Raw genomic sequence first — 26,232 nt, forward strand, 5'->3', positions numbered from 1 at the left:
AATTTCTGTTTCTTTAAATTAAATTCTGGATACATACCTGATGTTTCAGAAGGACAGCTTGCTGTCTCCTTATTTCCTTTTCCTTGAAATATGAAAGAAAGAAAGAAAAATCAAGTATCTGATAAATGTTACTATCAACCAAAGATGACTTTTCTACCATATTGATCAAAGTAAAAATGCATTTTTTTAAAAAAAAAATTGGATCCCACTTTAATTTATTTTTCTAATAACCTGCAATGACTTGTTGATTATCTTGAAAAAGACAGTGTGTGGAAGACGCACTACAGTGGTTATCAGATCATGCCGCAATCGGGAATGAAGCAACATGATCAGAAGAAAACAAGGCCCTCGTATTCTGCATAGACCTGCAGGTTATGTACAGCTATATCATCCCAAACCTGATGGGAACAAAGTGGGATTCGAATGTTCTGTTCCACTACCCAAACAGACTTGCATTAACAGATTCTTTTCACGGTGCGATTCTTTTTTCTATAAATTGACTTCTTTACAACAGTAAAATGGAAAATTGGGAACAGATCCAGTAACTTGAATCAGAGCTCTTTCATGCGTTTCGGACTGGCCTCAAAACTACAGAAATTATCCACTTCCCCCTCTTCCTTCTATTGTTGAGTCTCCAGTGCTACACTGGCTAATTCTCTAGACTTAAAGAGGAATTTTAGAGAACAACAATGGAGATTGACAGCAAGAGGGAACTCTGCTATGCACAGAAGGTAACTCATTGTTTTGGGGATCCTGGCCTCAATCTTAATGTTAAGCTACATATTTATTAAATGGCTCGGGTTTTTTTTTTTAAGATCATGTATGAACTTTTAATTGTTTTCATTATTATTACTTACATATACATATATGGAAGCTGAATGTCAGAAACATATGCTTAAAAGCCTATTGTGTTTTTACAGACTATAGATGCACACACACAAAACACAGAAAGACACATGTATATGCCTATACAGAGCAAAGCATTCAGAATAAAAGTGTGTTGATTTTTTTCAAAAAAAAAAAAAATTTGGATACATTATCAGGTTTGATGTGTATGGTCATACAATGCATTTTTTAAATGGTTGGAAAATAAAAGCTCTGATGCTTCTCTAAACTAACCTTTATACGTTTCTCGGCCTCCAATAATTTGGCATTTGCTGCTTCTTCCTTCTTTTTCTTTTTAGCCTGTGCATGCAAAACAGGTCCCAAGGTCATGCAAGAGAACGCTACAGCTTGAAAATAATCTCAGACCAGCAATAAGGCTTCATGCTTCACAAGGTGCGAAACAATACTACACACCATGTACACATCATAACAAAGTTCTTCCTCAGTACTTTTATGTGTTAGGAGTTCATTCAATTGATTTTTTTTTCTAGAGGAAAGACTTACATATGTACAGTCTAGGAAAAACATCATATATAACAACATGTCATCTTACAACATGGCTGCACTACTGAACTTCTAAACTTTTTGCTTGGAGTGGCATGTTTACAAACAAATGAACAACTAATGATGAGTGATGTTTTTTTTTATATCCTAGATAAACCTCATACGTGGGTACAATTTTAAGGATCTAATTAAGTTAGTATTTAAAAAATAACATCTCTTTGGAATATTATTAGAACCACATTTCCCCCGATTGATGGTTAAACAGCAAGTATGACAACTGAGATTAAAAATAAATGTTGCCAGAAAGATCAGAGATGGAAACCTGAAACAGGAATCATGAATCTCAATTTTCTCCATTTTAGTTATATATAGAATGTATACAAACCAACTTTTTGCAAAAAAATAAATAAAAATAAATTCATACATCTCTTAGAAGTATAAGCATGCACATTCTTTAAGGTTAAAATCATGCTATTCAAGTATCAGTCTTCTTAATACACCTTTGTTTGTTCTAGTGACTTGAACAAATTGTCTTTCCCTTCTCTGCCTTCATCATTTAGCTTTCCAATATCTACAGGAGTATATAAGTAGCAGTAGTGGGATTCAAATTTTTTTACTAACGATTCTGTGGGTGTGGCTTGGTCGGTATGGCGTGGCTTGGTGGGCATGGCAGGGGAAGGATATTGTAAAATCTTGATTCCCACCCCTACTCCAGGAGAAGATACTGTAAAATCTCCATTCCCATCCCACTCCAGGGGAAGGTTACTGCAAATTAATAGCAAAAGGATATGTAGTTGTTAATGATTCTTCCATTTAGTTACCTGAAAGTTTTAAAATGGATAAAAGGACTTATGATATAGAGTGACAATCTGTAAGTCAGAATTTGAAATACTATTGTGTAGAGATGATGAACATGTAATTTTATTTATTTAAAAAATTGCAAAAATGTATTAACTTTTGTAGAAATTTCAAACACAGGAAAAAGAAGTTAAAGAATGTACAATAAAGTAGACTAAGAATTTTGGTTATGCAGATAAGTCAATATGTGTTTAGAAGGTTTGAAATTTATATAGTGCTATGTTCTCAAAGAGAATTTTGAGAAAGAGAAATGATGTACTGTTGGTACATGATGGCAGAAAAAATTATCTAGAATACATAAAGGCACTTCAAATGTACGTTGGAAATGTGAACAACGTGGAGGGGCATCTTATGTTTGTAAAAAAAAAAGCTAAATAGTTATGGATCCAAATACATATTTTGATACAAAGAATTTTAAAGATTAATATTCAATTGAAGCCAGAACATTTCCTCTTAGGATTGATGGTTAAACAGTTAGAAAAAAGCCATGGAAGATTATTTCAATATATGTTCCCATCAGCAAGATTACTGTATGCACAGAGATGAAAAGATTTGACACTACCCACCATGGAGAACCGGTTGGCTGACAGATTTTGCTGAAATGGATAAGTTGACTTCTTTGACACACAACATTATCTACATTTATTGCTGACTGGAAGCTTCTTGTGGACTTTTTTTGCGTAAAATGAAAAAAATTAACTTGTGATTTATGGTTTTGATGTTTAGACAGGATAGTGAATAGAAAGATGAATATGATGATATAAATTTAGAGAGAGAAATCAAAATATATTTGAACTTATAACTGCTATGAAGAATTCCGGAAGCCAAGTCTTTATACTTTCTTTCCCTATTTTGTTTTAACTTTTTCCTTTTCTTCCACTTCTTGTTTTCTTCTTGCTTTCTCTTTTCTTTTTTTATTATCTATTAGTTCATATTAGCTAATTAGTTTTAATAAAGATTATACTTAAAAATTATTTTAAAAAACCATGGAAGGTCTTGTGGGTGTGCGTGTTTGTGGGTGTGTATATGTGTACACAGGAGCATGAGTGAGTTTATTGCATCCTGAGCATGAATGTATTTATTGTCACATAAGATTTCATAAGAGTACAATTCACTTCATTGGATTATTCTAGTGAATCTGATGCCCTTGACAAAGTCAAGTCCAGTATATTAAAGTGTATTATAATCTATTAAATGTGTTACTCTTTTACATATAAGAATAGTATTCCTCTGTATGTGAACAAGAAGTTGGCAACAGTCTAATAATTTTCTTCTAGAAATTCCTGTACATATTAACTATTCTGTGGAGTGGTTTTATATCCATTTAAAAATAAAAATTCTCAGTTTAGGAGCCACACTTTTTAATCTATGGACTGAAATTTCTACAACAGCATACAATCCTAATACAAAATTGTTAAATTCTTGCAAGAGCCCTTCTTTTTATTTGCCATTAAAAGTTGGCCGTACCTCTAATATTTGCTGTGCTCGGAGTTCTTTTTCCATTCGGATTTGCTGAATTCTCTTAATTTTTTCCTGGAACAAGAAAGACTTTCATTCATTTGAAGCAGCAGTAATAATGGACCATCCCCACTGCTGCCATAGCTGAGAGTGAATTTCCACACAGACCCATCCAGTTCAGGTGAAGCCTCCCCTGTATGCTCACTGCTTGCTATTATTTCATCGTATTCCCCTGGAAGAGGCCAGCCACAATGATTTCATATGCAATACCAGATCATGCGATGACATCTGCCAAATAATGCAATGTTAAGACTGCAGCCCTTTTCTAGGTGGTTGGGGACTTCCAGGCATTGTGGTACCATTGAAGGACCACCTTCTGCGAGCTACAATCAAAGTTAGTAAGAAAATGGTCCCAGATGCTTAAAAATAATGTTTTGCTATGATTCACCTGCACCTCAAAAATCTCAACTTTGGCCTAAAACAAATGGCTGCCGAAATAACATGTGCTCCAATACTGATATATAAAGCATTTCTAAGAATTTTGTTTTCCCTCTATACTTAACAGAACACACAGCAATATTAGCCACAATATTGACCAATTTTATTAAAATCACTGCTGTTCATACCACCTTTCTATAATACACTGGGACTGAGTTCTTAATAGAAGCAAACTACCACAAATACAGAGGGAATCACTTCTGAGCAAGAATGTATTGTAAATTTCTTCATTTCAATTTGTGTCTCTGTATGAAGACATCCCAAAGGCTGCTGCTTACTTCTCTGGCATTTCACAGCTTCAAGAGCTGATGGTAATAACTGTGAATTAATGGAGAATATAATGGACAAAGAAAATAAATTCTATTCAGTAAATTTAAGAATAGGATGAACAGTATATGAGGCTAAAAGGACTGACATTCATATTATCTTATAATTTAAGAGAGAATTTGGACAAAACAAAGTATCATTAGTATACAACACCAAAAATAACATAAGGGACGAGTGGTTGGTAAGTGAATCACCATGGTTGTTAGGTGAATCTATGGTCATTAAGCAAATGCCAGTGTTTTTGCTGAAAATCAGTAGCAAACACCAGTTTTTGGCAAAAACAATGTAAATCATGGTCACCTGACCGAGGGACGCTGCAAGTGGTTATAAGCACGGGACTTCTGAACTCTCCCCAATCGATCCTGGAAGGGCAGGAGAAATGGAACAAAATGTTCCCTTATGCCCAAGGTTGATGGTGTATTAATGGACAGATATTCATGATTGTACATTCCCTCTTTTTTAAAAAAAACTTTCCTCTTTTTTTTTTTTTTTGCTTTTCCCCTTTAAATGCAACTTTATAGAATTTGCAGGTGATGGCAAATCTTCATGCTTGAAATGCATCATATTCCATAATGTGTTATGGATCATCAAATTATCCAGCTGAGCTCGAGCAAAGCAAAATGAGTTTTCAAGTGGTAGCCCCACTACAGATACACAAACGCACACACATGCACACACAAACACGCACCCACACCACTAAAATAGTACATTTTGCAAGGCGCATAGTTGCAACCTGAAAGACATAACTTACCTGCTGTTTCATTATTTTTATCTGTTCTTTTTGCTTCCTTTTTTCTTCTGCAGCCATTATAGCTAAGAATAAGACAAAAGTGTGTTGGAAGTAAATAACAGTCAGGGATAATGGAAACATAATATCTATGGTTTCAAAAGCTGGAAGGTTCTTAAAACGTGTAATACTGACCTTGCTGTTTTTTTGCTTCCTTAGCAGCTCGGGCCTGCTCTTGCTTCTGAATTTTTCTCAAAAGCTTGATTTGTGCTGCTTGTCTAGCAATTTCTGGAACACAAAGGGGAAATGCTTGTGGTATAATAAAGATTGCCTATTGACACAAGGACAGTTGGACAAATGGAGAGATTAAAAACAAATGGAAAAGAGGCAATTCAGCACTGAGGAAATCCTTAATATGATTTCATACAAATATTTGTTATTTTGTTAGTACCCCAGGGAAAGTATGAAACTGCAGATGTATCTCAAACCATCACTTCTTTTCTTTTCTTTTTTTCCTCTTGGGTAATTTAAAACAATATTAAAATAATATGGATTGACATTCAGATTCTGGAAGATCACTGGAGCCATTTTTTTTTTACTTGCAGGTCAAAGGGTTACAATTCGGCTTGGTTGTCCTGGAGTGAAATTTTTCTTCCTGTCACTGCTATCCATTATTCTGAACCTACCCTCTGGAATCAAATTCTGACTTTTGACTCTGTGACATCATCTCAGGTAATTGAAAAGTGCTATTGTATCCTTTTCAAGGCTAAACATACCCCATTCCCTCCATCTCTCTTCATAGGGCTGTTTCTAGTCCCTTGATAATGCTCATGTTTTCTCTGAATCTTAAAGGGTGATTCCCACAAATGAACACAATAATTTGAGTTAAGGACTGAGAAGTGCAGACCGATGGGCAACGATTATTCCAGGGGTGAAATTCAGCGGGTTCTGACAGGTTCTGGAGAACCGGTAGCAGAAATCTTGAGTAGTTCGGAGAACCAGCAAATACCACTTCTGACTGGTCCCAGAGTGGGGTGCGAATGGAGATTTTGCAGTATCCTTCCCCTGCCATGCTCACCAAGACAGAATTTCACCACTGGATTATTACCAATGTAATTTGAAACTACACTGAGCAGAATTCTTACTTGCTATATGTAACAGTTTGAATCTATTCTTTTCCCACAGCAAAATTCAGTGGCCAAGACAAGCTACCTTACAAAAACAAAATAAACCACAATTAGAGGCAGAGATTTTTACCCATAGATATATCCTCTGAAACTATAACACAGGTGCCAATTATAGAATCAGAGGCTACCGAAGTGAGAACATCCAGGCCATTGGCACGTGCTCTGAAGAATGGGCCAAAGGCTGGATGTGTTCTTCTCCCCTAAGTGTTACAAGTGTTACAAGATTTAACCAAGCTCTGCAGCGTTGATTTTATTGTGAGGCATATCTACAAACACACAAGCAGCAGAAATGTGGATGTGAACCATTCTTTTCCCTTGAAAAGAGCTCATAGGCCAAGAGCTTGTAATCCAAGATTTAAAGATAAAATTTCCTTTATCCTTTTGCAGCACTACAGACCTATAAACCAACTGTCCCTTGGGGTTAAGAAGCCAGGAAAAAACACAAACACAAATGTAGCCTTAGGAAGGACTTGTGGGATTTTTCGGACTGTCAAAATTCTGCTTAAAAAGTTTCTCCTCATCTTTAAGGAAATTATTTTTAATAGTTCAATGTAATAATGCTAAACTTTTTCCATTAAATTGTCAAAAGTGAAGTTTCATGCCAAGGAAAGCAAGTTTCCATAAGAATTTACATATTTTACAAACAAAGAAAGGTAGGTCATGTACTGCAAATCTTTAACAGACTGTAGAAATCCTTTATCTATCCAAGCTAGTGTTATGTTTCTCCACATGTGCAGGTTGGCAAATCCAATTTGCCAAAGCAACTACTAGAACAGGATGGCATGACGGGCAGTTGCCAAGGACCCTTCTGTGGCCCGCTGGCTTTTTTTCAAAACCTTAACAAATCCACAGCCACCAAATATTGTTGCTGCCAGGAAGAATCTGCTGCCATCACCTAGCTTTTCACAGCTTCCTCCACCCTGAAAAATAAGCTGCTGAGTGCCTCCAGGCCTCACTGACACTGCCAGCTCCAGCACTGCCTCCTTGTCACTAGCCGAAAAACAGCAATCACTAGACCAGCTATTCTTTCTCAGCCCGTGATTATTTTTAAGGTATTCATTTCAATGTAATTAACCTGGCTCCTTCTTTCTGAGCTGTGCAAATCTGTAGTAGAATGCAATCAAAACAAAAGATCCTTTACAGATGATATGTTAAAAACACAGAAAAAATATTCAAAAGTTAAAAAGAGAAAATGGTGAACATAAATGCTCGTTTGTTATATACTTGCAGTAATTTCATCCTGTGAAAAGTGGCAAAGGAGATTTAATTAGAAAAGGAAGAAATGTGTATTTATAAATTTAGTAAGAGAAGGAAAAAGATAGTTGCATAAAAGGGATAAACATTGCCAAACATATTGGAGCAAAGATAAAAACAGAACTGTAATCCAGCAAACTACCAACTTGTAAGCAAATATTAGAGCCGTGCAGCACCTGTTGTAGCTCCTTAAGCTAAACGCACAATTTTGGGATTGCTTGGGAACTGCAGAGTACGGTCCTGAGATAAGCCACAGTTACTTTAAGGATTTGCTGACAGATGTGATATAAGCACTCCCAGGCATCAAAGAAGACTTTTTCAAATCCAAAGTGTTGTTTGTGGGAATAATTATTGTGAAATATTAAGCTACATTAATATCTAACATTAAGTTAAGGTATCTATTAAAGCAATCTGAATTGAACTGTCTAATCCCATTTTCCAAAGCAAAGAAATGGCTCTGTTTGTGTGTTGTGTGTGTGTGTGTGTGTGTGTGTGTGTGTGTGTGTGTGTGTGTGTGTGTAAATAAAATCCTGTTTGAGTCAAGCTCAACTGCTGACGACTTATCCAGGCAACATTTTTCCCTTGAAAATAGGATACACTACAAATCTTTGCACTGCCTCAACTTCTCAGGCCAGCCTATATAGTCCTGATATTCCAATAATCTCTCATCGGAGCATTAACCACTCGGTTTGCTTAGCTTCCAAGTTTGCACAGTATCAGCCAGATGTTGCCCCCTGGTAAAAAAAAATCAAGGAAGGCACCATAGCCTCATTTTTTTTTATTACATAAATTTTAGACAGGTATAAAATAATAATAAAATAAATAATAAAATACTTACCTTGGGCTTGTAACTTTCGTAAGAGTTTAGCATCTGTATTGTCAAGGAATTCGGTGGTACCAACATTTGGCGGTCGGCCTTTGCGACGTCTCATTTTTGATTCCTCCTTGCTACGTTGTCTATCAGGGTTTGGTGGCCGGCCCCTACGACCTTCCATTGCTCTGATGCGGGGAAGGACATCCTCTCCTTTCAGCAGACACCATTGCATTCCCTTGTAATTAATATATTTCACAAAAAGTAATTATAAACACAAAATGGAAAATAAAATTAAAATTCAATATCCATATATATGTATATGCATCGAAGCATATGTCTATATCTGTAAGTATTAGAACTGTAAGCTTGGAGTGATTCAATTAGCAAATTAATGAAGTAATAGTAAGTGGATGAGAATTTGTGCTTTTCGCAGAGAGAAAATTGAAGAGTACCAAACTACACACAGTCCACAGCTGTCTTGATCTCTTTTCTTTTTGTTTATTTCACAATAAAGACATGATTGCCCATCCATATATAACCAAAGACAACATATACCTGTACTGAGGGGTGATAAGACTTTCGATTTCCTTTTAGAAACCAAACCCATAAATTGATGGAACTCCAGTGAATACAGAATCAGGAATTTCTTAAAATCTGGATCTTCCAAAATTCTGATAAACTGCTCTATTTGACAGCCATGTGGGTTCTGGTATATCACCAGCAAAATGGAATAGCCATCATGCTGGCTGGACTTGATGAAAAGGAAAATGTGAAGAATGACCTTTTTCTTGAAAAAGTGGTGACTTCTTTATGAAAATTGCAAGTTGCCTAAGAGAAAAAAAATACTAAAAGAAGTGTTTGTTAATACAAATCTATAATTACTCTGACAGTTGCAAGTAAGTCCCAGTGGTAAGGTTGCTTAGGATTGTAGCCTTAGAGCTCAATTCCCCAAACTCGATGGGATTACTTCTAAATGACTGTAGATATATTTGAGATTTGAGTACTTGCCAGAAAAGAAAGATGAGGCAGGAATCAAATTGTAAATAAACAAATGATCCTAATAAATCCAATTATGCATCTGATTTTTCTGCTTGTGATTAGAATATTTATTGAGATATCCATTGAAACTATTTTGTAATGCTCTATAGTTTTAAAACAATTTTTGACTTGCAGAAATGGAAGCTTGCTTCATACTATCCATTTCAATTTTAGGAGGATCTTCCACTTAATTTGTCGAACAGGAGTCTTGTACCATGTTTACCTAATCATTAATACTGTAATCTAGTATCTTCTGAATTGTTTTTCTCTTTGTTTCCTGAAGCCCAGCTATCAATGAGTTGGTCAATATATATCTTATTTCTAACACTTCAACTACATGTCAAGACTCACATAATAAATGCTCTTCTAATTATCTCTGCACATGGAAATGCACCATTCTGCTATATATGTATTACTCAATTCAGAATTTGTGTGAATGGAAGTCTGGTCATGAAATGTTCTTCGGCAAAGTAGTGATGAAAGATTTTTGTGGATACTCCCCAGATACTCTGAAAGCTACTCCAGAAAGTTGGAAAGCAATGGACCAAATGAATCTCCTTTGGATCATAGTCCTTTACATCAGTGGTGGGATTCACTTAGCTTCCCTACCGCTTCGCTCGCACATGCCACCTTCTACTCATGCGCGCCGCCTTCTGTGCATGCGCAGAAGGTCGCACATTATGTCGGGGCGGGTAGACGGAGCCTCCCGCAGCCACTGCTACCAGTTCATCCAAACCGGAGAGAACCGGCTGAATACCACCTCTGCTTTACACAAATGGAAAGATAACTGAATTGCAACCTTCCCCTCTCTCCCTCCCTCCCCCCCTCTCTAATAGACTATTGATTTGAGGGACAATGAGCACAATCTGTTTTCTCATAAGAGTCTAACAAGAATTTAGATAAGTTTGCTAGACGAATTAGAAAATTAACTATATCGGACTTGAATTCTAACCCCATCTGCATCAAATAAATACAACATATTCACCAAGATTTCTATAGGTGTAACAATGTGGATAGGGATGGAAAGATTCTGTTTTCATAAGGATCATTTACTGGATTGTTACATATTGGCCTGTTCATAAAATAATACCCAGATATTTCAATTAGAACATACACATTTGTCAACAGGTCTTAATAGCTCAGTATCAGAGCACAAGCTCTACATAGAAAATGTAGAATCCCTGGAAAGGCTTCTGCCTGAAATCCTGGCACATCTCTGCCTCAGAAATCATGACCTAGATAGACCAGCTATCTAACAAGACATTTTTCCCTATGAACTATTAAATTCTTAGGGTGCCCTAAGATTGATTAAATTAATTACTGAATGAAATTTTAAAATAAGTACAGCGACTTGCATAAAACCGAAAGCAAATAATCAAATCCTTACAGATGATAATGTAACAGATGCAGAACTCCCCGTCATATTAGTTTTTTAAGAATAGCAAGCTGGCTTAGTTTAATTGGTATAAAGAAAACAACCTTTCCGGGAGAGGGGGCGGTCTATAAGTGTGAATAATAAATAAATAAATAAATAAACCTTCCCCAATCCATTGTCCTCTAATGCTTTGAACTACAACTCCTATTATATTAAGCCACATTATCAGTGGCATGCTAAAAGGGGATGATGAATATAACAGCTGAATATATCAGAACAGAACCAGATTAGAAAGACACTTAAAATTACAATAAATTTAGAGCTTACAGAGTAAGACTGTTATAGACATATACAAAAACGCATTCAAAAAGCATTATTTACACTAGCAAACGTAACACCAAAGGTGCTATTCTGAATTTTCAAATTCATACTTGTTCTAAATTGCATTTGTTGCAAGCACGTATAGTGCAATTTAAAATATCCTATCAGGGAAGAGTTACTTACCTTATTTACTCTGTAGCTTATATAAGATCCACACTAACTATAACATAAAAATGCTTCTACTCTTCCAATTTCTTAAAGGTGTTTGGCTAACACCCAAAAGGAAGACAAATGTGAATTCAAAACTAACACTTGGCACAATCAAATGGTTTAATTGGTTTGCTTAACTGGAATTTTTTTCAAATTGACTATGTAAATCAAAGACATACTGTACCAAGAACTGGACAAAGAAAGCGACAGTTAAAAGTTCTATAACGGACAGTTAAGCCTGACAAGAAATCTAAATTCTCTACATTTATTCCAGTGCTTAATACCAGCATAATAATGGCATTTCAATGGAGTTATGTAATTTTTTTCCAACAATGCAAAAATTTCCAGCAATTTCCAGAACTATGGCAGAAATCTGTGGCGGAGGCCTCAATGTTCATAATCAAAAAAGAATTTTGCTCAATAGCAATTCAATTTTCTAAAGAGGTAGAAATAACAAGCGGGGGAGAAACAGTTATAATTTCAGCAAAAATGGTAAAACAATTGGAAGTTGTGATCTCAGTTTAATAAAGTTACTGAGATATTCTGGCATTTTGTTATAGGTTTCTCCAGGTTACATTAGTACTTCTGAGACAGAAGTATATATAGGTTACATTAGTACTTCTGAGACAGAAGTATATATAACTTCACTAAAGATTCTGTAAACTGCTCACTATATACCAAGTCTACTTAATCTCTCAGGGGAATCCATTATACCAGGGTTGTCAAACTCATGCCCCGCGGGCCAGATGCGTCATGCGCTGGCCACGGCCACCGCTGTTTTACCAAAGGAGGAAAAAGTTGTGATACATGATGTGACGATGTGTCATCGCAAGTTTGACACCCCTGCATTATACTAAGAACCTGACCATATCAATAGAATGGCTTTCTCCAATAATCCTGGGAATTATAGCTTGATAAAGATTCTGAAAATACTCCATCAAAAATGTATCATTCTCACAGGATTTGCTGATGGGAGGGAACAGACATCGAGTTTCATCTGTACAGCATTGCAGATATTTTTATTTTGTTTCCATAAAAGTAATCTAAAACCATCATCATTAAAAATAACTCAAGATCAAAGCAATCCATTCCAGTCCTTTAAGGGTACTTTTTTCCCCTGTTTAATTGGAATGTGCTTACATGCATGCATGTACCTCATTGCAAGCAAATAAACAAACAACCAAACAAGGAAACAAACAAAAAATTTTCACAGAAATGAATACTGCACAAATCTTTTTTCTGTTTCTATCCATTATCTATAATAATGACCTACATTATCGACATCTTTTTACATGAATAAGCTTTCATGCAACTAACCATAACCCTTCATTATTCTTCATCTACTGGATAAGAGATTCAAGCAGAACCATTTTCTTATGTATGTGGCTCTACAGCGTTACTATTTTTTTGCAAATACCCTCTTTTGTAGGCTTGTAGATACATGGTACAATAACCATGTAGAAGAGTTCCAGGTGTTTCGGCAAACATTTTTGGAGTATATGGCAAATATCTACACATATCTGATTTGTAGCTATTAAATCTATTGAGGAAGAATAGATTGTACATTGAAATCAAAGAGGAGGAATGCTACTTATTACATAGGAATGTATCAGATAGCATGTGATGTAATATGAAGAAGGATATTAAGGCAGGGAATATTAAGGATAAACGACGTTTCCTGGGTAAAAATCCCCCCAAAATCAGACATGGAATAAACCAAGAAAGAAATCACTTTGTAAATTCTTACAACTATGTATATTAATATATTTAAAAATACCATAATACCAAATAAAAATAAAAACACCATTGAGCTCTTTAGGAGTCGCTCCTACATAAACCTGTGCAGGATGATTGCATTTAGTCATCTATCACCGAGCAAGGTGTCTTATTGGTAAAATGACTTTAGAAAATAATCTCTACCATAGCGTCACTGACTGCCTTTTCAATTTACTTGCCCAATTTCTCATGCATGCAACAAACACATCTATCTTCCATATCTGAGTTAACACCACATATGTTACTAAATAACTAAGGTAAGAATATCAGAGACACAAATGTTAACCATATATAATTGCCACTTGTCTAACACAGACACAAGGTTTTCACAAATGTTGAAAGGAATATACCAACATTGGTGTTATAATAGATGGAATAGTGGTGTCTATTGATGTAACCCAATAGTCTAGGGCAGTGATGGCGAACCTATGGCACGCGTGCCACAAGTGGCACGCAGAGCCATTTGTCAGGGCACGCGAGGCGCTGCCCTGTCAGCTGGCCAGCGCGCATGTGCACGCTGGCCAGCTGAGTTCACCTTTTTAAAAGCTATTTTTCGCCTTCCCCAGGCTCCAGAGGCTTTATAGGAGCCTGGGGAGGGCGAAAGGAGCCTCCCCCACCCCCCACCCCGGAGGCTTCAGGGACTGTCCCTGAAGCCTTCGGAACGCTTAAAACCACCCTCCGAGCAAACCGGAAGTGACTTTTGGGTTGCTCGGAGGGTCGTTTTAAGCGTTCCGAAGGCTTCAGGGACCATCCGAGGCTTCCCTGATGCCTTTGGAGCGCTTAAAATGACCCTCCGAGCAACCTGGAAGTCACTTCCGGTTTGCTCGGAGGGTGGTTTTAAGCGCTCCGAAGGCTTCAGGGAAGCGTCCGGACGGTCCCTGAAGCCCCCGGAGGGCCTCTGGGGGGTCGGGGGAGGCTACTTTCGCCCTCCCCAGGCTCCTATAAAGCCCCTGGAGCCTGGGGAGGGCGAAAAAAGCATGTAAAAATGGGGGGTTGCGCGTTGTGCGCGCATGCGCACTGGGGGGTCACGCGTTGCATTATGGGTGCGCACGCCCGCACTCGACCCCCCTGCGCTCCCCCCACTTGTGGCACGCGAGCCAAAAAAGGTTCGCCATCACTGGTCTAAGGCCACAGATGTCCTACATAGACATTTTAACCACAGGAAGTATTATCTAACCCACTCACTCACCCACCCACCCACCCACCCACCTATTTTTAGAGCAGTGGAATATGCTGAGCATTACAGACCAGTAATATTGAATAATGGATTTGTCTGCAATTTGAACAATACTAAATTGATTTCAACAAGGCACTGATTAGCTTGGCAGTCAAAACATGGAATTATGAAGGTTTTTCCACACTTTCCCTGATCATGTGCTTAGTCGACTCACCATCTCGACAATAAAATCATAAGTACTGCTCTAAGAATGAACAACTACCAATAGCAATGTTACAGAGTGTAGTGTACGTGTATATGTATGTATGTTTCCCTGAAAATAAGACCTCCCCGGATAATAAGCATAATCTGGCTTTTGAGCGCATGCGCTAAAACAAGCCCTCCACCGAAAATAAGCCCTCCCTGAAAATATTGCAATGCAGCAGCAGCCATGAGGTGACCACACTTGCCTCCTCCTCAAAAATAATGCTTATTTTGGGGGTCAAAAGAAAATAAATCCCTGTCTTATTTTGGGGGGAAACACGGCGTGTGTGTGTGTGTGTTGTGTGTGTGTGTGTGTGTGTGTGTGTGTGACTTAGATTTATGGTACTACTCTCAGATCAAAGACTTTACTTTTTTAAAAAGCGGATACCTGCAGTCCATCTCTGGCTTCATAGAAGTCACCCACTCCTATTTTTGCACTGAAGCTGAAATTGTCCCTTGAGATATCCATTACTCCATTTCGGCTGAGATACTGAAAAAATCACATATTTTTCCACTTCAGGTTTTAAGTCATCACAACCCAGCTTTGATGTACAGCTAATATTAGAGAATTCAAATACTGTGCATATTCAAGCAAGGGACTATGACTTTACAGTAGGTGAATTCAGAGGCAGGTTAAGGATCATTAGCCTCCACATTGCAGGCCATTTTGTATCAAAGAACTTTACAGGAAGAAAAAAAAATCCATTTAAACACAAATGTGCATGCTAAATACATACACAAAAGCATAATGTTTAAAATATACCTTTACAACTTCTGGGTACTGCCTTAACTTCTTTCCACATGGTGCATAATATGCTACTTCTCCTTGAAGGCGGCCACCAATGTTCCTTATTCTTGTTTCCCTTTGCCACCTGCAAATATAGTTCTGTGTTAAGAGACAAACTAGGAAAGGAATTTTTTACATACTTATTTGAAAGTAAGTTCTTTCTAGAAGGTAGAAGATTTACTTCATAAATATGGACACGGTTGAGAAGACATGGAACAACTCTTTGGAGTCAAGAGTAACTGGTACTGAGCTAGAGGAAAGGAAAGTCATGAAGGTGTTGGAATGGGATTGTGGAGACTCAAAATCAAGTGCACCCTCACTCATGAAAGTAAGTGGATTATATTGGGCCACAGGGTTGTTGCAGGACAAATGGGAGGAAGGGGTGCTATGTTTAATGCCTTGAACATCTAGAGCAGGGCTTTCAAACTCAAGGCCCGAGGGCCAGATTTGGCCCACAGGGTGCTTAGATCTGGCTCGCAGGGCTGCCCAGGAAATAGTGAACGACCGCCCTACAGTGCCTTTGCCCATGAAAACAGAGCTCACAAGAGCCGTGCATAGCCCTCCCGAGCTCTGTTATTGCTGGCAGAGGGTTGCAGGAGGCTGTCCCAGCCAAAAACAGAGCTCGCAAGGGCTGCGCGTGACACCCTCCTCCCCAAACTCTGTTTTGTCATTTTGATACAATATCATATGCAAAAAATTAAGCCGACTCTGAAAGAAGAACATCAGAAATCTTAGCAGTAGGGTAAAATTAACTTTCAAGATGAGGAAGGACTGGGCTCGATGATGAGCTGTGGTGATACTGTGGTTAGAATACAGTACTGCAGGCTGAGTCAACACACAACCTGGAATTTTGTACTGATCAGCTGAAGGTTGACTCAGTCTTCCATCCTTCCAAGGTCAGTAAAATGAGGATTGTTGGAGGTAATATGGAGACTCTGCAAACTACTTAGGGAGGGCTGTAAAGCATTGTGAAGCGGTATATAAGTCTAAGTGCTATTGCTATTCAGTTTGCACTTGTAATCTGTATAGAAAGATCGATTGTTACAAATTGATTCTAAACCAAGACCTCGTCTGGAATTCCCTATATAAGCGATGGCAAACCTTTTTTGACTCGCGTGCCACAAGTGGGGGGAGCGCAGGGGGGTCGTGTGCAGGCGTGGCACACCCATAATGCAATGCGCGACCCCCCCAGTGCGCATGCATGCACAACGCACAACCCCCCCATTTTTACATGCTTTTTTTTGCCATCCCCAGGCTCCAGAGGCTTTATAGTAGCCTGCGGAGGGCGAAAAGAGCCTCCCCCGCCCCCCCAGAGGCTCTCCGGAGGCTTCAGGGACTGTCTGGAGCCTTCCATGAAGCCTTCGGAACGCTTAAAACCACCCTCCAAGCAAACCGGAAGTGACTTCCGGTTTGCTCGGAGGGTGGTTTTAAGCGTTCCGAAGGCTTCAGGGACTGTCCGGACGGTCCCTGAAACCTTCGGAGCGCTCAGAAGGATCCTCCGAGCAAACCAGAAGTGACTTCCGGTTTGCTCGGAGGGTCGTTTTAAGCTCTCCGAAGACGTCAGGGAAGCCTCCGGACGGTCCCTGAAGCCTTTGGAACGCTTAAAACCACCCTCCGAGCAAACCGGAAGTGACTTCCGGTTTGCTTGGAGGATTGTTTTAAGCGTTCCAAAGGCTTCAGGGAAGCCTCCGGATGGTCCCTGAAGCCGCTGGAGGGCCTCCGGGGGGGCGGGGAGGCTCTTTTTGTCCTCCCCAGGCTCCTATAAAGCCTCTGGAGCCTGGGGAGGGTGAAAAATGGCTTTTAAAAAGGTGAACTCAGGTGGCCAGCATGCGCATGCGCGCTGGCCAGCTGACAGGGCAGCGCCTCGCATGCCCTGACAAATGGCTCCGCGTGCCACTTGTGGCACGTGTGCCATAGGTTCGCCATCACTGCCCTATATGAAGCAAGAAGAAAACACTGTATGCAGTACATTGCCAAGTGAAGAAAGAAGATACTTAACAATGGAAACTAGTTTATGGACAAAGGTTTCCTTCGCACATATATGCTAGTTGTTCCCTACTCTAGGGGGGGTGCCTATCTCCATTTCAAAGCCGAAGAGCCAGTTCTGTCCATAGACGTCTCCGTGGTCATGTAGCCAGCATGACTAAACACCAAAAACGCTGTTACCTTCCCACCAAAGGTGGTTCCTATTTTTCTACTTGCATTTTTACATGCTTTTGAATTGATAGGTTGGCAGAAGCTGGAGCAAGTAATAGGAGCTCACTCTGCTATGTGGTGCTAGAGATTTGAACCACTGAACTGCCAACCTTTCTGATCGACAAGCTCAGTGTTTTAGCCACTGAGCCACGGCGTCCCTTGCAAACTAGTTTAGAGTGTCTGAAAACTGGAAGTTTGAAAAATTAAGGATGTTCTACTCTCCAGCAGGATTAATATATTTTGACAATCTAACTAGGAAGGTCCTAGTCAGATTGAAGGACGAAGGCCCTTCAAGGTCACTTCCAACTTTATTATTTTGTATTCTGTTTGCCTGGACATATTTCAAACATGGTGTATTTGTTTAGAAAAATATACGGAAAGAGTTCAATGTATAAATTTGTATAGTAAGTTAAGGTAGTTCTTGATCTATGACTAAAACTGGGACCAGAATTTCAGTCACTAAGCAATGTGTTAATTAAAGCAAGTCATTGAGTGACTGGACCCAATTTTATGACCATTTTACTGCAGTTGTTAACTGAATCTCATGGTTGTTAAGTGAATCATGCAGTCGTTAAGCAAATATGGCTTCCTCTATTGACTTTGCTTGTTGCAAGCCAGCTGGGAAAGTTGCAAATTGTGATTATGTATCTGCAACTTGATGCAACTGTTGTAAATATGAGCCTGTTGCCAAGCACCCAAATTGCAATCACATGACCGTAACCATGGTACAATGGTCATAACTTCAAGGATTGGTTGTAAGTCACTTTTCAGCACTGTTATAACTTCAAACCATCACTAAACATATAAGTTAAGAATTAACTGTATAAAAGGTTTAAGGTTTCCTATGAAGTGCACTGTTCTTTGGTTACTTGTAAGCAGATTTCATCACAACACATTCAAAACATTATTGTATGTTTTTGGAGAACTGGATTTAGTTTAATAAAGAACCTCAGAGGTTTATTACCTATTAACACATTATGTTCTCCCTATGAGGCAGAGTAAAAGAGAATATGAATGGAAGGGGGTAGCTTCTCAGGTCTCCATCTTCAAATGGACCCCTAAGCAGTTTTAAATCATTTCCTTCTATTCAGATTTCCAAAGTGAATCTAGCCTTAGTAAAATAGCAAAATTGATATTGAGAGGAGATCTAAGGTTCAAATGAAGCTAAATGATGTCCCACATATAAATTCTCTTCCCCAAGTGCCTCCTGTTTAATATTAGATTGCAAATATAAGCCTTTGGCAACAGCAACTTAAAATTCTATCTTCAGGGTTGACAATCGTAACACTACATTTTCAAGATTTAAAAAAATCGAACAAGATATAGCACAAATCAATATTTTACTCAATCCTAAACTCAGACTGACATCTTAAAATAATTCCCTCACAGAATGGGTAAAAGCACACAACAAATAAAGGCTGCAAAAATTTAATTTCAAATGTATTGTACATACCCATACTCCAGAGGAATGCGCAATTCTCGTTCATCTGTCACTCGGCGTCTTTTTGAAGAACCTTAAATAGAATTCAAAAAGTCAATTTATAATGAAACATACAGAAATTAAAACTAGTTGGCAAACAGAAATTAGAAGCTGATCGTTTTCACTTTCTACCGTAACATATCCTATAAAATCAATAGGAATCCAGGTTTACTGATTTACTGATTACAACATTAAACCATATAATTCAGCTGAACGGAAGGACATTATCTCCCAATAATGTGTAAATCCATGAGAACTCCAAAACTAAGACAAATTTGCGTTGCTGCTGTATCATGAAGTAACTTATTCAGCTCACTTTCATAAGAAATGAATATTTCAGAGGCCTACACCTCAGGCTTTTAACAACCTTTTCTTCTTCTTCTGATAGATCTCTATGCCATTTTTTCACTCCTAGGAGTAGGTACTGACAACTAATTGCTAAATTGGATACTCACTAGAAAAAATATGGTGCAAAGTTATTAAAATATGTTTTTGCAAGCAGATATGGCCTAAGTCCTCATTTTAGTGGTAGAATGCCAGCTTTGCATGCTGAAGGTCCCTGCTCATTTCCCTGCATCTCTAAGTATGGCTGGGAGAAAATGATTTCTGAAATCGTGGAAAGCTGTACATAAATCTTAGCCAAAATGATTGGTAATCTAACATGGTATGACAGATTCCTCTGTGAAGTCCACTAGTTTGGGTGGCTTTAAAAGGGGATTAGACAATTCATGGAGAATAAGGCTATAAATGGATACTAGTACTAGATTATCCCCATTAGTAAAAACTTTAAGCCTGTTAACTCTAAGTCGCTGGAGGAAAATGAGTAAATGAGAATTACTGATTGTGGGCTTCCTAGAATCCAGAGGTGGTTTGCTCCTGGTTCGGCCCGGTTCAGCCGAACTGGTAGTGGCGGTGGCGGGAGGCTCATGCGCAGAATTGTTGCACGCACACGAGCACGAGCAAACAGTAGTAAACCGGCTAGCAACCCACCACTGCTAGAATCATCTAATCAACCATAGAATACTAAGTTAAAGACGCATTTGTTCTAATCTTTTTCTTATATGCAACAATTCATGCAATTCATATTGAGCCTGGCAGGCTCCCCATTTTGTTTTGTTTTTAACCTAAAAATAAACCAAAAATTATACCCACTTAAAAAAAAATCTTCTCCTTTGCAAAGCGATAGGAGTAGCACTACTAGACGAAAGATTTATACAGCATGCAGTATGCTAAAACAGTTATTTGCTGACAAATGATAAGGAATGGGATTACGGTAGTCCTTGACTTACAATCATTTGATTAACAATTGTTCAAAGTTACAACAGCACTAAAATAAATGACTTATCACCAGTCCCCATCCTTACAACTGTCAGCATTCCCATGGTCATGTGATCAAAATTCAAGTGCTCGACTACCAGCATATATTTACTACGATTCCATTGTCCTGGGTCACATGATTGCCATTTGCGACGTCATCAGTCAGTGGGGGAAGCTGGATTTGTTAACTGCATGTTCATTTAACAACCATGGCAAAAAAGGTCACAAAATTAAGGGCAGCCCACTTAGCAACTGCTTTGTTTAGCTACAAAAATCCTGGTCACAATTGTAATCCCATGTGAAGGATAGCCTATATATGGAGTTGAAACCTGGATATAAGAGAAGTGTCTGGGCATTTAGCTAGCTGGAAGGCAGGATGAAACTTCAATTAAGTTTTTAAATCTTATTAAAATGAGAACTATAATTTTAATACCTATAAATGGAAACAGCAGGCTTGTCTTTTTATTAGATTAGGAACAATGTTCTTTGATAGTATGATTAGTCTGAATTAAGAAATGAACAGTTGAACACAATTATCCCCAGGTGGTCTTGTTGAAACCAGTAACATAAACAGACACAAAGAATGGTTTTTTAATCTATTATGCACCTATTTTATCTTGAGTCAGTAGAACTTATATATTTTTGATAAATCTCACCTATGAGTCTTACACATTTTGGAAAAAATATGATTCTGCATAGACCATGGATAATACTCAACTAATGAATAGAACCAGGGGTGGCTGTTGGGGGTCCACAGGGGTTCGGGAGAACCTCTAGCTAAGATTCTGTGCAGTTTGGAGAACCCCCAAATCCCACTCCTGGCTGGCCCCACCCATCCCACCCTGACCCTCCCAGGAGTCCCTGTACGGACCGTTTTGGATGCAGGTAAGTGCAAAGCACACATGGAGGCTCAGGGAGGGTGAAAAATGAGCCTACCAGAAGTTCAGCACCTTTTTGATTTCAAGCAAAGATCATACAATAGTCTTTTAGAAATAATAAATAAATCCCATACCACAATGGGTGCTTGAAGCAAGTCCAGATGATGGCGTTCCTACAAATACTGGTGAAGGGGACTCAGGGCATAATGCAGCTGGAGCAGAACTGGGTGTCTTTGCTACTTGGAGATTAAGTGGTGTCGAACAAGCGGCAAGACTGATAGAAGAGCTTTTAGTGGAAGGGGTTTTGCTCAATTTAATTGTAGATTTTTCTCCCTCAGTATCAGACTCTGACTCATCTGGATCTTTATCGTCTTCTTCCTCGTCATCTTCAGACCCTTCCGTGTCCGACCCTTCTGAATTAGTATCGGATTCTTTGAGAAAATAGAGAGAACCGTGAATTACATAAAACAAATGGCGCCTCATTCCAGCATTCACTGGAATATTGAGGAAAACAATAAGTAAGTAGGACCCAAGAAATCCAAGTATGTATCCACCTATTACAGTACTAGATTCACACACACACACACACTCTATCTCTACATTGGGAATATGATCATATACCCATAAGGCTTTCACATCTACTGTTCATGCCCTCACCAGAAAAAATGCAGCCCATGGATTATAGGTTGTGTCTATCAAATACTATTCCAAGAAAGCAGTCTAAAGCAGATGCGCTTCTTGAGCCTTTCTTTCATCACCAGAACTACTGATTGGCTACTATTCACTGTGTAATACATAAAGAGTAAGTCTGCGTAAGTTTTAATGGTATACAAAACCTCTTGTAGATACTGATTTTAATTCCGAAGCTGAACTTGAAAAACATCATAGCTCTCATAATTTTCAGTTAAGTAAAATGCTGATTTCTAGCCTACATTTAATCAGAAAGTTGGCAGTTTCTTCATATGAAGAACTATCCAGTAGCTATGTAATTTAACTGGTATTTAAACCTTACCCCAGTAAGCATGTATGTAGAAGGTATTTAGATATGCATTGATTACAACTATCATGCAAATGGGCAGCATAGCTCTGTTGTGCCCATGTATATGTATCTGTGTGTATGTGCATATTTTACACATGTGTACACGTACACACACACACACACATACTTGCACAATCTCCTTCTGAATCCAACTGGCTCATTTCCAGGTATCTTTATAGAGACTTAAATAAAATATTTAAACTAGGCCATCAGCTATTCCTTATTCTCCTTTCCCTCCTTTAGCAAACCTTTATTTGAGAAACATATCTCCCTGAACTCAAAATTTCTTCCTCATTGTATGACCAGATCAAATAGTTATTTCATAATTACTGTCAACCTCCTGAAAGAATAAAAATTGGCAGTGGAATGTACAACCTGTGACACTCCAGATTTTGCTGTTCTGCAATTCTCAGTATCGCTAGGAAGTTTAGCCAACAGAGAAATATGTTGGGAGTTATAATTCAACAACATCTGAAGTGTTGCTGGCCTACTGTGATCTAAGAGCAATTGCAATAAAAGCATGGCAGCAGTCCCACCACCACTAGTTGAAATGAGTTAGGAATTATGCTGCATTAGGATTAGTTTATCTCTATAGTACTTATCTGAAATAACAGCAGTTCATACAGAAACTACTATAGAACTAAAAGCTTCAACATACACTCAAGACACTTGCAGCACAGAAATATGGGTTTTAGAAAAACGCAAGCATGCATTTTACACAGATTCTTTAAAGGAAATAAACCTGATTGACTATCATCAGAATCTTCATCTTCATCATCCTCATCTTCTTCATCATCATCATCATCCTCGTCATCTTCGTCGTCATCATTCGAATCTTCAGAATCTTTACTGCTTAGAACATCTGAATCCGTTCCTCTGAATTGTTCAACTAATAATTTTGCCGAAGAATGACTGTGTTGTGTTTTTACTGCTGTTACTGTATTATTGCTGACTGCCTTTTCCTTTGCTGGGCCAGGTAATACAGGAGAGGTAGAAGACATAATAGGTGTCCGGTTGCTTGGTGTCTTTTTCCCACACGTGGTTAAATTTACCGGTGAGGAAAAGGTTACGCTGCTGGAAGTAGATATGTTTTCGTTGACCTTGGGTTGAGATTTGGATTTGGTGGTAAGTGCTAGAGGAGCCTCTTGAATGACGCTCTGAATTACTCCATTAGGTTGATGATTACCTAAAAGTGCATTGGTCAAGAAAGGATTCGAATGGTTGTTTTCTAAAGAGGTGTGTTTTTGATGAGCTGGTGATGAACTGGTTGGCTTTGGACTTGATAATGCTGTGATAATCTTCTTTAGGCTCTTGGATGACTCGTGCTGTTTCTTGAATTGTGCTGGGAATGTTTGTTTGTACTGTTCCTGCAGAAACACAAAAACATAATAAATGTCACCAACTGGGTGGGCGGACATATAAGATCTTTCTTTCTTTCTCTCTTTCCTTCCTTCTTTCCTTCCTTCCATCCATCCATCCATCTATCCATCTATCCAACCATCCATCCTGTTAAATGGGACAGGAGCAGGAGATACCAAATTAATGAAGTATCTATTGCTAAAGTGTAGAAACAAAATATTGAGCTAGACCTAGCTGATCTTGGAAAGCTGCTTTTAACATTCTGATAAACAAGCTACAGAATCAAATAAATTGAATTACAGTTCACAAAGAAGAAAAAATGGTTAATCAAAATTATATTATTTTAAAAAAGGTAAAAGTAAAGGTTTCCCCTTTCCAGTCATATCCGATTCTAGAGGGCTGGGCTCATCTCCTTTTCTTAGCCAAGGGAGCCAACCAGATGTGGATTCCTCTGATTCGGACTAACTGGTAGTAACTTGGTGTCCTGGGTCGCTGGAACTGGCAGCGACCCAGGCCTGCCATACCCCCGAACCAGTTCTCCTGGTGGCGTCGTAGGCACCACCATCTTGTTTTTTCCTTCAATTTTAGTGGTACTGAGCATGCTGGCAAAGGTTGTAGAGAGTGTGGTGGCATAACAGTTTCCGCGCCACTTGGAGGAAAATGATTATCTGGACCCGCGCCAGTCCGTCTGGCCCACTAGTTATTTGCGGGATCGTATCCTGCCCCATACATCCCTCCGGCCAATTCGCTCACACAGAGAGGGACTCCTCCGGGTGCTGTCCACTAGGCTGTGCCAGCGGGCGACGCCTAGAGGAAGGGCCTTCTCTGTGATGGGCCCGACCCTCTGGAATGACCTCCCCCCCCCCCGACATTAGAGTGACTACGGATCTCCACTCCTTCCGTCAGAAACTTAAAACCCACCTATTCCAGCTAGCCGGCTTGGCCTAATTCCACCTATCCCACCTCAGTTCTATTTTTAAATTTTTAAGATTGGTTTTAAGGTCTGTTTTTTAATTTTTATAAATTGTACAGGGGTTGTTTAATGTGATTTTTATCTATGTGTTTGATTGTTTATATGTTTTAAATTTATTCCTGTACACCGCCCCGAGTCCCTCCGGGGAGAGGGGGTGGTCTAGAAATTTAATAAATTATTATTATTATTAATTATTAATTTTAGTGGTACTGAGCATGCGGGCTATGTGCGCATCAAATGCACACACGAAGCGCCCCTGAGCGAACCAGCAGTAGCGGCTGCTGGAACCTACTCCTAGAGCCAACGGTGTCTGAAGACATTTCCATGGTCATGTGGCCAGCATGACTGTACAACTATGCACTGTTGCCTTCCCACTGAAATGGCACCTATTTATCTGCTTGCATGATTTCAAGCTGCTAGGTGGGCAGGAGCTGAGGCAAGTAATGGGAGCTCACTCCATCATGCACCGCTCGGTTCTTGAACCTGGGCTGTCAGCTTTCCAGCTGACAAGCTCAACATCTTTAACCGCTAAGCCATTGCACCCCCTAAATTATGAAATAAGATAAACCTTAATTGTTACAGGCTGGGGTTACTTTAGCAACAGAAAGTAGATGAATATATTGTCCGTAATTCTATATGTAGTCAAGACAGAATTAACAGATATCCCAACAGTTAATGGCTGGATAAGTAATTACATGCATCTACTTGCATTATTACAGAGTCATGATAATATCCACTAAGATCTGGTATGGAAGAAGAGAAATTGGAATGCATAATCCATTTACCTGAAGAAACTGCCATTACATACAAAGTGTTTAACGTATGAGGAGAAAGATGATTTTGAAATGAAATATCATAATTTTTTTAACAGATAGGTATGATGCAATGTTAGTTAATAATAAAGTACTATTAATAAAGTACAGGTACCCCTCAACTTATGACCACCATAGAGCCTGGAATTTTGGTCTTAAATTGTTGCGGACGTAAGTCAAGACACTGGCAACCTCAGTCACATGACCACATTTTGGGTGTTTGGGCGTTTGGCAACTGTTCTGCATTTATGGCTGTTTACAGTGTCCCACACTGTGACGCTGAGTCACTGTACTGCGATTTATGACATTTTTGCCAGAAACCAGCATTTATTTCCTGTTTCCAGCAAATAATGCCCACAGCAAACAAAGGGTTCACTTAATGACTGTGGTTTTTGCTTTACGACTATGGTATTCACTTTACAATGTTTGCTTAACAACCATTGCGAAAACTCATAGTCCTGTGAAGACCCACTTTACAATCAAGATTTGTGACCTTAATTCCCAGATTCAATTACGTCATAAATCAAGAACTGCCTATACATGCTTTACTGCTATCATATATTGCTTTACTGCATTCAGCAACCAACGTTAAACTCCATAGTCATGTCAAACTTTCCAAAATTCCACTTATTCATTTTATTGTATACTTTTTCTAAACCAACAAGAATGTAATAAAATTTAATAATCTTACAGTGCTTATCAAGAAGCAGAAAGAAAGAAAAATCTAGTCTGCACACTC

At 38.7% G+C, this 26,232-nt stretch overlaps 1 protein-coding gene across 20 annotated transcripts in view; it reads right to left on the reverse strand.

Annotated features, from left to right (window-relative positions):
• The window catches only part of BAZ2B (bromodomain adjacent to zinc finger domain 2B), a 234,611-nt gene that overhangs the window by 47,547 nt on the left and 160,832 nt on the right, over nt 1–26,232 (reverse strand). For 8 of the 20 annotated variants that reach the window (XM_081936054.1, XM_081936042.1, XM_081936057.1 and 5 more), the window contains 11 exons: nt 23,092–23,716; nt 21,445–21,741; nt 19,089–19,149; nt 15,416–15,524; nt 15,041–15,142; nt 8,537–8,747; nt 5,453–5,545; nt 5,282–5,343; nt 3,715–3,795; nt 1,120–1,185; nt 38–82 (listed from right to left, as the gene is read on the reverse strand). In XM_081936054.1, coding sequence (XP_081792180.1) covers nt 38–82; nt 1,120–1,185; nt 3,715–3,795; nt 5,282–5,343; nt 5,453–5,545; nt 8,537–8,747; nt 15,041–15,142; nt 15,416–15,524; nt 19,089–19,149; nt 21,445–21,741; nt 23,092–23,716 — 1,752 coding nt within the window. The remainder of the gene's footprint in view (nt 1–37; nt 83–1,119; nt 1,186–3,714; nt 3,796–5,281; nt 5,344–5,452; nt 5,546–8,536; nt 8,748–15,040; nt 15,143–15,415; nt 15,525–19,088; nt 19,150–21,444; nt 21,742–23,091; nt 23,717–26,232) is intronic. The other 12 variants (XM_081936044.1, XM_081936043.1, XM_081936041.1 and 9 more) reach the window with 3 other exon arrangements.

Source organism: Natrix helvetica (genome assembly GCF_964273705.1).
Source record: "Natrix helvetica genome assembly, chromosome: 1".
In the NCBI taxonomy this organism is placed as follows: domain Eukaryota; kingdom Metazoa; phylum Chordata; class Lepidosauria; order Squamata; family Natricidae; genus Natrix; species Natrix helvetica.